The sequence below is a fragment of the Eptesicus fuscus genome, chromosome 24 (genome assembly GCF_027574615.1).
Source record: "Eptesicus fuscus isolate TK198812 chromosome 24, DD_ASM_mEF_20220401, whole genome shotgun sequence".
Lineage (NCBI taxonomy): Eukaryota > Metazoa > Chordata > Mammalia > Chiroptera > Vespertilionidae > Eptesicus > Eptesicus fuscus.
Window position 1 is genome coordinate 4,958,636 of NC_072496.1, and position 15,914 is coordinate 4,974,549.

The window sequence follows — 15,914 nt, forward strand, 5'->3', positions numbered from 1 at the left end:
TATGAGACCAACAAGGGTCCATGCAAATTAAAACACAATTACCATTTAAAGGAAAAAAAGGTGGTGCCCTGGCCAGTGTGGCTCAGTTGGCTGGAGCTTTGTCCCAAGCACCAGAGGGCAGAGGTTCGATTCCCTGTCAGGAAGCATTCCCTAGGTTGCCTAGGTGTGCGTACTGGATAACAGACATGGATTTCTCTTTCTCTCTCTCCCTCTCTCTCTAGAATCAATTAAAAAAAAAAAGGGGGGGGGGAGCTGCTGGTAATGGTTTCAAGTATGTTAAAGAAAAGTCTTGATTTTATTCTTTAGACAAATCTCCAAGTCTTAGGTATTCATCATGCTCAGACTCAAGCAAAACTGTATACAAAGATAAAAGGAGGCCTAATAAATCCTGTATCTGGTTAGTGGACTTTTAATTTTTATGGATAGAACATTCCCCTTTCTGTATGTCAATTAACCCCTCCTGACAATATAGCCTGGAGATATATGTTGTAGTCAGTCATCACGTACATAAATGAACCAAAATTACTTAATCTTTTAGAAACAAAATCAATGACTCACAAACTATGGCATTTTATTCAGAGCCTTTGCTTACATTTGTACAATATATTACATAATTCTTCATTGTTTGCAGATCCTAATATATACTTTATAGCTTTTATTCTATAAGCTTTTTCTTCAATGTTTTGCTGTCAACAAATCTTTACAGTCCTGTACAAATTTGAGTAACTTGAAACCATTTTCAACAAAATTAGTTACTGTAAGCACACACTACAAGACTGAAAATGCTTTTCTTAGAAAAGTTGAATGTAAAGGATTCTGACACGTTAGCATCTACAACAAAACGCTTCAAAATTCTCACATCATATTGCCTGAAAACAAATAAAACATGCCAGCCCCATTAAAAAAAAAAAAAAGTACACAGAACTACAATTAAAACAGTAAAACAGTCTGTACAGTAAAGTACTGTGTATTAACAGTGCCAGGTATTAAATAGCTTGAATGAACACATCCGCAATATACAAATGTCTTACAAAGGTGGAGAATTAAATACAAGTGCCAAACAGAACAGAGGTTGGAATCATACAACATAAAGTCAATACAAGTGAAAACAATTCTGCGTTCATTTATTTTATACAAGGCATTTAATTTCATAGGTCTACTACCCGATTACCTATTTATACTTCAACCTTGAACCATACTAATACAGTTTACTTGTTCCTGAAGTCCTCTTGTTGTAGCTCATAATAAAATAAGCAATACAAATGAGTTATCTGTATTTAAGGAAAAGAAACATTTACAAGAAAACACAAAAATATAACTGTTATAATTCATTATGAATAAATATACACTTTGAACTGGCTAAATACAATCTTTATACATTGTTTAAGATTTAATACAGTTTATTAGCCATTTTCTTTTTTCACACAATGTATTATATCAAAATTAAAAAAAAATACTGATTTATAGAAAAATGGCAAAGTACAGTAGTTCCATTCCAATTTGAAGGGGTATGAAAAGCCACTGCAAGACCTTTTAGCCTAATTCAAACCTGTAAACATGTTCAGTCTTTTTTAAAGAGAATCTTTAATATTTGGTTACCAGGACTGATGTCTGATGTCCTGTTAACGGCAGGTTTTGAATTTATTACATGTGCTTGACTTATACAATTAAAGCCACCGCAAAGTGACTCTCTTTAAAAAACAATTAGCTTGTACAAATGAAAATAGGTTCATATTTTTTTCATAAATAAATGGAAAAATATCAAATGCTCCAGCTTTAACAAAATACAAGGGAATACATATACAGTAAGTTATCTTACCATTTTCTGGCCACCCAATAATTGCGCTTACTGTATTGTCTCTACAGGCAGTGAAAAGCCTCCATTAGCCACAGTGGAAGGCCTTCAAGTCACCAGACACACAATTCCCAGACAAGTTGGAAACAATTATTGCTTGAGGAAAAGCAGTTCATTGTACTTTTTCTTCATAAAAAAAGTGCACTTAAGTGCCAAGTCAGCTTGTCAAGAAACATTTTTTAAATATAAAATAGTGCTTTGTCTGATTTTTTTGTGCCACTGTGCAGTATAAAAAAGACGTGGCCCTCACAGCCATTAAGTGCAAAGTGCTTTAGCAAGTCCTGCTGTCACCTGCACTCAACTGACATTCCGTTTTGTGATGCGCTGGACATTGATGGTTCAGCTAAAGTTAACATAACAGCAGCTGTTATGGAGCTGGATGAGGGTGAAGAAGAGGATGAGGATGTAGCAGCACCTAAAGGGAAAGGGAAACCCCATCAATAGCTTAAAAATAAATTGTACACCCAGCAAGAAACAGGAGTGAATCACTGGACTACAATTCGCCTGTATTCTCCAAAATTATTTAGCTTACAAGAGCAGTCAATGTTACCTACGTAGCTTTTTTAACCAAAATCACCCCAATAAATACAATAAATAAATTAAAAAAAAAAAAAAAGCATCCCTGGCTGATGTGGCTTTGTTGGTTGGTGTGTCATCCTGTACACCAGAAGGTTGTGGGTTCAATTCCTGGTCAGGGCACATACCCAGGTTTCGGGTTTGATCCCTAGTCAGGGTGTGAGTGGGAGGCAACCAATCGATGTTTCACTCTCACATTGATGTTCCTCTCTCTCTCCCTCTCCTTTCCTCTTTTGAAAATCAATAAAAAGCATGTCTTTAGGTAAGGATTTAAAAAAAAAAAAGAACAGTTAATTCTCACAATCCTATAATATAAAGAAAGGAAAACCAAGTTATTTCTCAAGAAGCTAAGCAGATGGAATAGAAAGCACAGACTAGGAACTGCTCCTGCCTGGATAGACAAAGAGACAGCCTATCAGGGCATGGAAATACAAGAGAGCCAACTTTATGTAATAATAAAACAAATGCCAGAAAGAGCTTTGAATCCAATAGAAAAAAATCTATAATCCACCCCAAACCCTTCCCCCTAATTCCTGTATCTTTCTGTGTTTGGACTTCCTTGTGAATTTAAATGGTGTGAGAATGGAAGGCTAACTGCTTCTTAAAATGGAACAAAAGGGTCCACAGCTCAACTACTGCATCGCACAGCGGGCTACTCCCCTCCTCCTAAAACTCTTTTCTTGGCCATCTTCTCCTGGTTTTCTTCATTCACGGCTACTCCTTGCTGCTCTGGCTTCTCCTCGCTCCACCTATAAAAGCTGGCTTATTCCAGGTTTCCTGTGTCCGATCCACACTTCTTTCCTGGGTGACTTACTCAAGTACTGGGGCTTAAAAAACCATGTGCAGTAACTGTTGTACTATAGATACGCAAATGACTTGAAAATTCTATCCGTAGTCTTGATTTCTCCCCTGAGCTACGAACTTCTATATCCCACTGTCTACCTGGCGTGCCACTTGGAAGTCCAAGAGGCATTTCAAAAAGTAACAGGAGTAAAGCAGCTTCTGGTCCTCTCTGTCCACAGCCTTCAACCTGTCTTCTCTAGGTCTTCCTCACTTCCAACACTGGCGCCACATACCAGTCTGTGGCACTGTCATGGCAGCCTGTGCTGAAACTGACAAGTTTTCCCTTCAGATTCAGTCTATTCTCTTCATAGCACTTTCATTTTTATTTTTAAATATACTTTTATTGATTTCAGAGAGGAAGGGAGAGGATGATAAGAAACATCAATGATGAGAGAATCAATAATCGGCTGACCCTGCATGCCCCCTACTGGGGATCGAGCCCACAACCCCAGCATGTGCCCTGACAGGGAATCGAACCTGTGACCTCTCAGTACATGGGACAAAGCTCAACCAACTGAGCCACACAGGCTAGGGCCACAGCACTTTTCACTAACCGAAATTTTATTAGGATTTTTTGGGGGCAGACTGTACGCTCTATGAAAGTGAACATTATGATTTGAGATCATTTTTCTTTCGGCAAATTTTTCCATTTGATAGGTGAGGAAAATAAGACAGCTTAAAGAACTTGCCTAAAGACATACAGGACAAACTCCTGTGAGTCTAATGCAGAGTCACAGCTGCTTTATGTGCAAGTAATGGTAAAAAACACTTACTTTCTCTTTCTTTCTTCTTCAAACGCTTTCTCCTACGATCAATGGAAGCTACTTCAGATTTTAATGACAGATAATGTTTTCTGATTTCTTGCAATTTTTCTTGAAGAATTGTGATGCGTTCAGCAGTTGTCATATTTTCAAGGTCCGCTGTAAATTTTAAAACTTTTATTAATATGTATTTTTGAACAAAATATTAAGATATAAAAGAAACAACATATAGTGTGGCTATAGAATGAGGTCAAAAAGAAAAACTAAAAATAAGGATTGTAAATTTGTTTCCCTAAGATCTTTTTCTTAGCCTAGAACAATGACTGGTACATAATATATGCACAATACTTATTGGACTAATGAGTGTGGAGAATTAAAGACCTTACAACCTACACATGTATGCTAAAAATTCCACATCATGTACAGTATCATCACAGTATATCGTATAAACTCATACTTAGAAACAAGACTGGGAAGACACCAAAACGTTAAAATTGTTTATATTTTCAAAAGTCAGGACTGTGGATACATTTTTTAAAATCCTTTTTAGATTTTTTTATGAGTACATATGTATAACTTTTAAATTGGAGAAACTTTTTTTCAAAGGCTCTAAAGCAATTTTCAATATCCTAAGAATATTTTTTTGTGTAAGAAAATCTGGGGTAGTCTCCATCCCCCAAAATAAATATATGTATTATGGAGATTTCTCATGTACACAGAAATATAGAGTAGTATAATGAAGCCCCATACATCCATCATCCACCTTCAGTTATTAGCAATTCATGTCGAATCTTGTCTCATTTATACCCCTTGCACTCCCCACCCCGTATCAGAAATACCTAGCCAAAGTTGCTATTTTCCTCAATTACCTTCAAATTTTTCTTTTAGCAATCTGTTTATTTAAATCAAGATCCAAATAAAGTCTCTATGATGCAGCTGGTTACTGGGTCTCTTAAGCTTGGTTATAAACTGCTTTTCAATTACTCGCATCAAGAGTTACCAGGATGAAGTTTCTACAGATTGACTCAACTGTCAATCCAGCACCTGCCACTTACACATCTGAAAGCTCCACTTGTAAACTTTGGGTAACCGGTTACTGGGTTCCTTGAGATCAGGGTCCTTATCCCCATTCTTCCCACATTTCCCTGGCGACTGTGTCCGCGCAGGCGACTTGGCGCTGTGAGCCTTCACGCCCGCGGAGAGGGATCTGGCCGGCTGGGTCTTGGTGACACTCTCCCCGGCAGAAAGCTCTTCGCTGTCGCTACTGTTGGCTGAAAACACAAGCGAAAGGAAAGCATTGGAAACGGAAAAGTACCAAAGGTTTTGTCACAGGTTTTAATGGACAATTTAAAGTTAACCATGTGAACTTATTACTACAGTATACAACTTGCTTTATAGAAGCTGCCTAAACGCTTGGAAAATCATCGTGTACAATGCACCGGCACAGTTATCAAAACGAAACTCTTCTTACCTGAGTTGCCAATAGTATTTTTAAAAAAAAAAACAACACAAAAAACAACCCTAATCTTCCATTATACCTGGTAAACTGTCAAATTACAGTAATTATCTGAATGGCTTTTTATTCCATTATGTTAATATATAAAAAAATAGAATACGGAATCTTTTAAACCGACTCATTATAGAATCTTCTTAATTTTAACATTTTAGATTGTATAAATGTATCCTACTCCTTTGGCCACAAATAAACAATGATGCACAATCATCATGTTCAATAAAGATTATTCGGGAGTAAACACTAAACTTTGATACATATAATGAATTTCTTAAATAACAGCTTGCTGACTGTAATAAACCATCAGTTTTACCCTGATAAATGGATTCAGTAATTTATGAAAAATTCTGAGGGCTATGCAATATTATGTTACATCTGTTTTGCTGACTAAAGCCTCAGTACCATAGAAATGGTTAACACCTTGATAAGTTTAACATGTGATTGACTAAGATGATGGCACTGATTTTCCCATCAATTTCCTCTTTCTGGATAAAAAGTATTATTTTAGATTCCATGAGAGTTAATTCATTTAACTAAATTATTTTCAAAGAATGGATGGTATCCTCATTCTGATTTACCAAGGTGTAAGACCAATAATTAAAATGAAAGAAAGCAATCAAAAGTTTTATCTTAAATTATATGAATGTTAACTGTCTTGCTGAAGATGACCCCTCTTAGGAAATGTCATTTAAATGCTAAAGTCTTGAAGACAAAAACATCATAGTGTAATAAAAAATGCTTTAACTATCCTATCAGTTACTCCAAATAATTGACGATCAAATTGGCATCTATTTATTGATTCTTCATTTAACAACAGCTACCAAAAATAAAAGAATATAGTTAGGCTCTCACGGCCTGAAAAATACTCCAGACAGGGAAGGTGTATACATCTCCTCCAGGTGGTGTTCTAGGAATAAAGAGACGCCACCACTCTCTTACACGTTTCCTAATCAAATCCCCGCCCAGACCCCCCACTGCTGCTCTGGAACCCCTGGCAACTCCTCGCTAAGCCCCCAAGGCTTGGCCCACTATGATGCAGTGGTCTGACTCAGCCTGGCTCTCATGGCCTTGCTGAGCACAGCCGCCCGGGGCCCCAAGGAACGCCATATTCACCGCCTGGAAGTCATATGGGCTCAGCAGAACCTCGGGGCGCTGGCCGCATAACCCTTTCTGCACTGAAGTGCAGCCAAGCCGGCCGAGAGCCAAGGTCAGGCAGTGGAGGTGGCAGGAGTCTCCTGGAAGAGCAGCAGGAGTCAGTGTGGGGCACCTGAAAAAAAATTCTTTACATATTTTCCGCTTCTCACTTCGTCTACAAGAGAGAGATAACATGTGCAGCTCTCAGGAGAAATACAGTATATATATCCCTGTAGGCCGATGAACAGTCATTGCTAAAGTTAAGTCTTCAGTTAGAGCCCCCTTTAACCAATGTGCACAGTATATACTGCTCATGGCTACTCTTGGCCACATGGCTGAGGTACCCAAGATCAAGGTGGTAGCTGGAGTTGTTGGGATGACAGCGCCAAAGCTGTCTTGACTGTTCTCTTCTAGGCTGATTTTGCCTTGAAGAATGACAAAGCAATCAATTTATCGTAATAAAAATAATACAGAACTGAAGCATTTCATAATGTGATATGACAAGGGGAAAGAACTATGGAGCATAAAACAAACATGGAAACGTTGTTTACATTACAGGAGCGGTAGCTGTTATTTTAAAAAAGATCACTGGCTCATTCATCAGCAATGAATGACACTGCTGAATAAGACCAAACTGCTTAATCCAAGAATTTACCTACGATCTGAAGACTTGTGTGACATTTTGTGGGTAGTGACAAAATTAAAATACTGACTTAGCCCTGGCCGGTGTGGCTCAGTTGGTTGGAGCGTCATCCATAGATACACTGCAAGGTCTCAGGTTCAATTCCCAGTCAGGGCACATACCCAGGTTTCGGGTTTGTACAGGAGGCAACCAATCAATGGTTCTCTCTCTCTCATCTCTCTCTCTTTCTGACATCCTTCCTCTCTCTCAAATCAATAAAAAACATATCCTCTGGTGAGGATTAAATAAAATACATATATTGACTTATATACCATATCCTGAATACCTTAATGGGGAAAAATAACCGCCATAATTTTTTAAATTACTGGTATAGTTGACATACAGTAATTACTTTCAGGCTTACAAAATAGTAATTCAACATTTATATACCTTACAAAGTGATCACCATATCCGCCATTATTTTTATATCTAAAAAATTAGAGGTTTTACAACTTACTGCCTTTTCCCTTCTTTTTGTTGTTTACCACTGTTGCTTTATGGCTTCGTTTCTGCTTTTTTGATGAACTTCCTCCTCCCTGAGCTTCTTTCCCTCTTTTCTGACCTGTACAGGCTACGATGGGAAAGAAATTATTAAGTAACATAATATAAAAATCAAGCTTTTCCTAGGTATAACTTAATTCCACATTTTATAAGTATAGAACAATTCTGAAACTATACATGCTCTTACGAGATTTATAAATTTATCATCGAACTTAGTGTTATTTTTCAAATAAATTGTTATTAATGAGCTGACTTATTACGTTAGAGGGTTTGTTTGTTTTTAAAGCAAGTGAAGTGTGAACATTCTTCTTAGAAAAATCAGATATAAACTGAAAATAGTTCTCAATATAGTACTGAGAGCTTATAAGTCTAGTAGTAATTCAAAAACGGGCATATGCTGAAAACAAAAAGTAAAATTTGTTAAAATTCAGTAAAACCAAAATATTAAAATTTAATTACAGGTTAAATATTAATGATATATCTTATAATGATATTAATATAATTGTAAATGATATGATACGAATGGGATAAATTTTAGTAGTAATTCACAGTTATATTACACATTTATTTATTTCATCGGGAACTTAGTTCTCAGGGCTCTGGTTAACACACACACCATTTACAAATCCAGCAAAGCAGTTCTAAGTAACAGTTCCTCTTCTTGGTAGAAGATTATCCAAAATGTTATAAGTGTCTCCTTTCCCTCAAGGCCTAGCCCAAGTCCCAAATGTTCCCTACTTTCCCTGCTGCTGAGGCTTCACTGATGGCTCACTACTCTACACTGTCGTTTCTATACATTCTTTTTACTAATCTGGTCCTCAGCATCTCCTGTGTTTCTGATGCTTTCTAACTGTAAGTATTTTCTCCCGGACTACACAGTTAAGTTCTTTTTCCATAGATAAAGTCCTATCTATTCAGTTCCAATGTCACATACTATAATAACATGATATAATCAATATTAGGATAAAATTATGCCATGTTTGCGACAAAAACGTTTCTTAGTCCTATTACCAGTGGTAAACTCAACTTTGAGTATATAAGACATGGCTTCCATGGTCAAAAAATAAAAGAGCTGTTTGTTTGAAACTTTAAATAGATTTCCTTTTTAATGAGTGTATCTATTGATAACTTTTCCTAATGCTATTTTAATATAACAAAATAAAACATAGAGAAGGTGACTTAGATATTATTTAGAAGCAGACTCTTAAAAATAATTGCCAGATTTTTCCTCAAGAGTTTAATTCTGAAACTTTCAGGTTAATGTAGGCTAAATTGGAGGAAAATCCTAAATCTAAATTGCAGGACTTACATTTTTATTTTTAATGCAATGCAAATTCTCTAATATCAATAGACAACTTCATTAAAGTAAGGTATTGTCAAACACGTGCTTAAAAAGTTATCCCTGCCCTGGCCAGTGTGGCTTGGTTGGTCATCCTATACACCAAAAGGTCATGGGTTCCGTTCCCAGTCAGGGCACATGCCCAGGTTGGGGGTTCGATCCCCAGTCGGGGCACATGCGGGAGGCAACTGATCGATGTTTCACTGTCACATCAATGTTTTTTCCTCTCTCTCCCTCCCCCCTTCCTTTCTCTCTAAAGTTCAATGAAAATTATTTTTTTTAAAGTAAAGGAATAAATAATTTAAAAATACTATATGCTGTGACAAGATAAAGAAGATGGTCTCTGCTACCCTAAATCTGGAAGTTCTCATGTTTCTTTTTAACCTACTCAAGATTAAAATTCAGAAGGACTACCATATCTTTTTTTTTAAAAAATTTAATCTTTCATGAGGAACACAGTTAAGGATACAATCTTGTAAGAATGATAAGTATTAAAATTTTATCATGCTATTGTCGAAAGTCTCTCTAATCATTTATGACAAAGGCTTCTCTAATTTTGAAGATTATTTATGCCTGGACAATTCAGTTCCATAAAATAGTATGGCAGACAAATACAATCATAGTAGCTATATCCGTGAATGTAAAAAAAACAAAGAACATCCCAATTTAATAGCAATTATATTTTTTACTTAGTATTTATTGTTCCAAGATAAATATTTTAAGTCAAGATTTGTGTGACAATGTTATAGCAATTATATCTCAATAAAGCTGGAAGAGGAGAAGATGATTTGTGTGAGAAAACTTGGATCCTCTCTCTTAAGCTTAGCTAAGACCCTAAAGCTGGCATAATAAAAGCTGGTATGTTACATAAAACACATACCCTACCTCGTGCTCTGCCTTTACAATGGAAAAGAGTGCTTTGAAGCCAAGTGTCAGACTGGAGTATACCAATTTAAAGACACCTGAGCGAAGTGGTTTATAAGAAAAATGATGACAGAAGTACAGCTATGGCACCATCGAAAGGTACTAATACTTTTGGAAACTACTCATTTGAATTTCCACTTTTAACGACGTCACGGAAAGTCAAAAAAGTATCACTGCAGGTTAGTAACATACACACTGGTCCTTCAACTTGGGAGCTATGCATCTACAAAAGCATCAAATTCCTTTACAAACTCACACAAGTTAGTCAGGCTTGAAACTCAGTTTGACACGGTTGTCTGAGGAAAGCAGTGCCTGGCCAGTTGGCTGCTCCAAACCCCTACATACAGATTTGGTTAAGGTTGGAGGGGTCTGTCAACAAATCAAAATGGTCGTGAGAAACTGCACATGACAATTGCAAACACAACGTTACAGAATATATTTACGCTGCTCAGGCCCCAGAGTCGACCGGTGTAGAAGGAATTTTCTAACAGGTCTGGACTGGGCCTGGGTGCCGAGGAGGCTGAGTCCTGCTCAAGCTTTGAGATAAATGCATTCCACTACTCATTACTCAAGTGACTTTGCAAGTTTGCATTTGTACCGCGTTCACACTAGTGCTCCCTTAGAAGCCACAGGAAGGTAGGAGGGGGCCCTAAGGCAGGCCCCGGCTGCACGGCTCACCTTTCTCCGAAGGCTCTGGCTCGGGCTGGGTGCTGCTGCTGGAGCTCACGCTGGCGTCGCAGCCGGCGGGCGAGCTGTTCCCCTCGGACTGCAGGTCCTGGAGCTCCCCCGCCACGCTGTCCACCTCGATCGTGCTGTCGGTCTCACTCTTGATGCTTCGCACCTCTTCCTGGTGTGGGGCCAGGGCGTCTGATGCGGACACAGAAGACTGCTGCTGGCCGGCCTCCGTGACGGTGACGGAGGACGGGGACTCCGGGGTGGTGGGAGGGGTGTTGAGCACTGAATTGCTGCCACTGCTTGGAAAGTCCGCCTTTTTGTCGCTGGCTTCCAGGGGTTTCTCCTCGGCGGGCTGGCTGTCGGCGCTGGCGGGCAGCGGTGCGTCCAGCTCGGCACCGGGAGAGCAGCTCTCCTCCTCGGCCACTGTCTGCAGGGTCCCCTCGGCCGGGCCCTCCTCCGGGGCCGGGTGCGGAGGGGAAGCTGCGGCCTCTGTGTCCGAGTCAGAAAAAAGCTCCTTCAGCGTCTTTTTGGGCCACTGGCCTTGAATACTTGACCAGACGTCTTTGCGATCTTTAGCTCGGCTGTTCTGAAGTCTTTCATCCGAGTTGTTGAGAAGTTTGATCCTTTTTTCCGCCACTTCTGAAAATCCCGAATAGAAACCAGTCGTCCGCAGAGATTTTCTCTTTTCCTCCAAACCGTTGTATTTCTTAGTTGGTGTCAGCTTTGCTTTTGCTTTTTCTTCTTCATCTTCATCGGAAGAGCTGTTGCTACTGTTTTCTACGCAAAGCGATTCTTTGTTCTTGGCCTTCTCGTCCTTTTTGCTGGGCGACCCGGTTTTTGCACCCTCCTCTGTGTTGCAATACCTTCTTTTTCCACGTTTGACCTGTGGCTTTGAGGATTTATCGGGGGTGTCTTTCTTGACATCCTTTCTCTTTTTTGTGACTTCATCTTCTTCATAATCAGTATCTTCGGACAATCCTTCTATATCTTTTCTTAACCTTTCTGGAGATTTCGACGCTGGTTTAGATATTACCAACTCTGCATGGACCTTGCTTTCTTCTAGCAAAAATGAACTGTTCTGTTCCTCCTTTGAAAGAAGGTCATTTCTGGCGTGGGCCAAATACTCCGTCTTCGATTCCTCTTTGCCAGTACTGTCCATGTCGTGAGCACCTGTCTCATCCTCCTGCTCACTGTCTTCAGAACTTTCAGAAGCTAGAAAAGAAAGAAGAAAAATGATGTATGAGAGGAAGATTAGCAGTATCTTCTCTGCGCCACGCACTTTATATATTAGCTCCTATGTTTATAGCCACCCTGCTCGCCAGGTTTTATTCCATTTTACAAGTGAGGAAACTGCTTCTGAGAGTTAAGACACTCGCCAATAATGTCTACATCACGCCTGAAGCAATAGTTCCACTACTATATACTTTTGCCAAAACATATAAAATTGTAAACATAAAAGTCGTGAATTTTATTGTCTGTAAATTATACCTCATTAAAGCTGTGAGGTGTGTGTTTGAGGAGTGTGTTTTTATCATCCCTTTTTATAGTTTAGAAGATTAGGATTTAGAGAGGTTAAACTACCCCAAATAGCTAGAAAAAGTCAAGAGAAAGTCTAAATTTAAGTCATTTGATTCCAGAATTTGGAATCTTAACTATAACATTCTAAGAAATCCATGTAGTATGTTCTTTAACTAGGTTTAAGTTTTAAAAAAAATTGAGACAATTAAGATGGGTAAAAACATTAAAAATTTTCAATGTGTTCCTGCATAACTAAATTTTTTTAAATGATCAAAGCAGTACATATAGGTGGTTATAACTATTTCTATTGATAGTTATTACCATCATCTCTTAATAATATTCTATTTGTTGATTTATGTTTAACCTCATATAAGCGAGGATTTTCTCTCATTAATACCTCATCCCCCTTTCCCCATACTTTCCCTATACATATTTATTTAAATATAGTATCATAACATGTAAATATAGTTCAGTGCAGAAATAGTACACTTGTTACTTTCTTTCTGGTAGAGCCTTTTATTTTTCAAGGAGTTTCCAGAAGTTCTTTTCTACTCATGCTGTCTTCCTTTTTTTATGTCTACCACATTTATTTCACCTGCTCCATGAAGTCAAGCATTCTATCCAGTTTCCTTACTCACCAATCCCTCCCCTGAACGCCTATTTTCTGCTCCCTCTAGGGGGCTGCTCTCTGGCTCAGTTCTAACAGCCATCATCCCAGGAAGCTCCTACAGGCTTTCTCTTGACCTAGACCCTGTTAGATGCACCTCATCTTGACCTAGACCCTGTTAGATGCACCTCATCTTGACCTAGACCCTGTTAGATGCACTGTCAGACGCACCTCACATCTTCCTTTTGCTCGGTTTACTCCCCTGTTGTGTTGCACCACCTAGCAGTTTCCTAAAACAGGCACATGGGAGGAAGATATTCTTTGTCCTTACATGTCTGAATACATCCTGACCCTCAAACTTCACTGTGTGATTAGTTTAACCCGGTGCAGAATTCCAAGGTGAAATTATTTTCCTTCAAAATTTTGAAGGTACAGCTAGCTCTTTTGCTTGTAGTGTTGAAACACTCTTTCATGCCTTTGTGATGTTTTTATCCCTGCTATTTTATAATTTCATAACAATGTACTGCGGCATGGCTCTTTCTGCATCACTTTAAGTACTTGAGGGGCTCTTTCCATTTAGAGATTTCTGCCTGTCAGTTCTAAAGATATTTCCTCTTTTAGTTACTTGCTAATTTCTCCCCAACCCTGGTTAGGGCTCAGGAAGGAGGCAACCAATAGATGTGTCTCTCTCGATGTTTCTCTCCTTCTGTCCCGCTCTACTCTATCTAAAAATCAATGGAAAAATATCCTCCAATGAGGATTAACAAAAAAATCTGAACTCTTCAAGTTATAAAAAATGTGAAATATCTTTTATGGAGATACATTCTTTTACTTCATTTGATAGATCAGATCTTCCCCCTCTTTTCCCTGCCAGCCAGATTTATAAGCCTCCCCCTCCCACCAGTCTTTATTACTGTTATTATCTGATAGTTACACTTCATTCTGCTGTAAATATTAACAGTAATGTCACCATAAAAAAGAATGTAATAAATGTAATCAAGATAAGCAAAGTTAAATATTCTTTACAAAAAATTCAATTTAACTTTATATTCTAATATGGCATAACACTAACTGTGCTTTCCATGGCAACAGAAAGGATGGAACCTGAAAAAAAAAGCACAGAATCAATACAATAGGATGAATATTAAATTTTAACTATAATTTACTGGTGCCCTTGGATCTATTAACATAAATATTTCTAAGCCTCAATCAATGACTGGTTTCATTTCAAGTAATAGAACCAAAAAAAAATTCTGGTTCCATTAAAAAAACAATTTGATGTCAATGAATTACCTTTACAGAATTTGATTTATAAAAACTAACAACAAACACTTGCATGCAAAAAGGATATTTATTATATTTACCTTGAAGTCCATTAAGGATAGAAGTAATTTCTATGGATTTAATATGAGCTGTATCAGAGTTTTTAGCATCAGTAAGATCCAGTTTAGATACTATTTCAGGAGATGAATTTGTGTGAAATGGTGGTTTTGACAAGCGTCGCAGTTTACAGTTTTTAGGAGAGTATTTTTCATCTTTGTCTTTTTCTTTGTCTAATTTATTCTAGGTTAAGGGGAAAAAAGTATCTCATGTTAGCCATAAATTAGTAACATTGTTAATACTAATTTTAACTCTTTTAATATATTATTAAATAACAATAATATACAAAAAGCCCCTCAAAACAGCCACAGATGTTTTTTCAATATTATTTAACAAATAATGCAGGATGAGCAAAAAGTTCTTGTCTAGTATTTATATTTAAATAGCTGAAATACATTAGCAATCAGGCAAACAAAAGACTAGCATGTCTCTGGGGTACCTGAAATCTATATAATTGTGCTAACCAATGTCACCCCATATTTTCCAACAAAGACTGAGAGTGAAGATGAAAGGGCTTGATGAGGCCTTTGGGGTAGCTACACCAAAACTTAACCATGGACCCAACGTTACAGTGAGAAAAGCATAACCATTTTAGGGGAAAACTTTCACTATTAGGGGCCACTAGAGTATTATTTAGCAGGAAAGTAAACAGCTTCTCACTTTGAATATGAAAAGTGTACTTCAGAAGAACTACTAAACACCTCAAATACATACACCATTCAAAATATTAAAATGCCATTAACAAGATAACTGTTCTCAAGCTAATGGTCTGCTTTCTAAGAGAACATGAAAGAGAGTTAATCTTAGAAAGAGCAATTGGATCATACAGAAAAGTAACATCAACTTCCCCGAAGCGGCATCTCTGGGAACCTGCCTAAGCCACTCCCTGCAGTCAGACCAAGAAGCCTCCTTGTGTCCTGAGCAGTGTGCAGTTAGTACGTAACCCAGGGCTCCAGGCCCACCACTTTAGGGGTCCCTAGCTGAAAATCAGAGGGGCAGGAGAGGGCTGACATGGATCAGTAAAATCTGGCTGGGTGGCCTTCTACGATGTTGAAACTGAGAAAAGTCTCACCAATCATTTAGTACAGTTTCCAACATGCTTTTCCATAAGTGACAATATTATTGTACCCAAATCTGGCTTTTGCTAAATTAACTATTTTAAGGAGTATTTCTAACTCTGCTAACACTAATGCACACATACTTAATGCATAATTTTGGGGGGAAAGTTGTAGAGAAAAATAAGCACTTACCTTTATTTTTTTCCGATGTTTTATCTTTGGCACATTTTTATCAGCAGGTCTCACTATTTTATCTGCTTTAATCCATTCATCATATCTAAAGTTAAAGGAAATTGATATAAATATACAGACATATACCACAGAGACACTTATGGCATATTAAAGAGAAACTCATAAATAAATAGAATCATTGCATTTTAGAACTGGAAACAACCCTGGAGATCATTTAGTTCAACTTCCTGGTTTGATGCATAAAGTTACCAACTGCCCTGAGCGACGTGGCACTGTCTCATGCACAGAAGGGTTGAAGGTATGATTCCGTTTAGGGTACATGCCCGGGTTGCAGGATAGATTCCTGGTAGGGGTTG

At 38.0% G+C, this 15,914-nt stretch overlaps 1 protein-coding gene across 8 annotated transcripts in view; it reads right to left on the reverse strand.

Annotated features, from left to right (window-relative positions):
- Positions 1 to 546: 546 nt before the first annotated feature.
- The window catches only part of ARID4B (AT-rich interaction domain 4B), a 63,837-nt gene continuing 48,469 nt past the window's right edge, over positions 547 to 15,914 (reverse strand). For 7 of the 8 annotated variants that reach the window (XM_028157974.2, XM_028157971.2, XM_028157970.2 and 4 more), the window contains 7 exons: positions 15,559 to 15,643; positions 14,293 to 14,491; positions 10,807 to 12,015; positions 7,822 to 7,935; positions 5,091 to 5,306; positions 4,048 to 4,194; positions 547 to 2,270 (listed from right to left, as the gene is read on the reverse strand). In XM_028157974.2, coding sequence (XP_028013775.2) covers positions 2,143 to 2,270; positions 4,048 to 4,194; positions 5,091 to 5,306; positions 7,822 to 7,935; positions 10,807 to 12,015; positions 14,293 to 14,491; positions 15,559 to 15,643 — 2,098 coding nt within the window. In that variant the 3' untranslated portion in view covers positions 547 to 2,142. Of the gene's footprint in view, positions 2,271 to 4,047; positions 4,195 to 5,090; positions 5,307 to 6,661; positions 6,816 to 7,821; positions 7,936 to 10,806; positions 12,016 to 14,292; positions 14,492 to 15,558; positions 15,644 to 15,914 lie in introns of those variants that run through there. The other variant, XR_003620718.2, reaches the window with a different exon arrangement.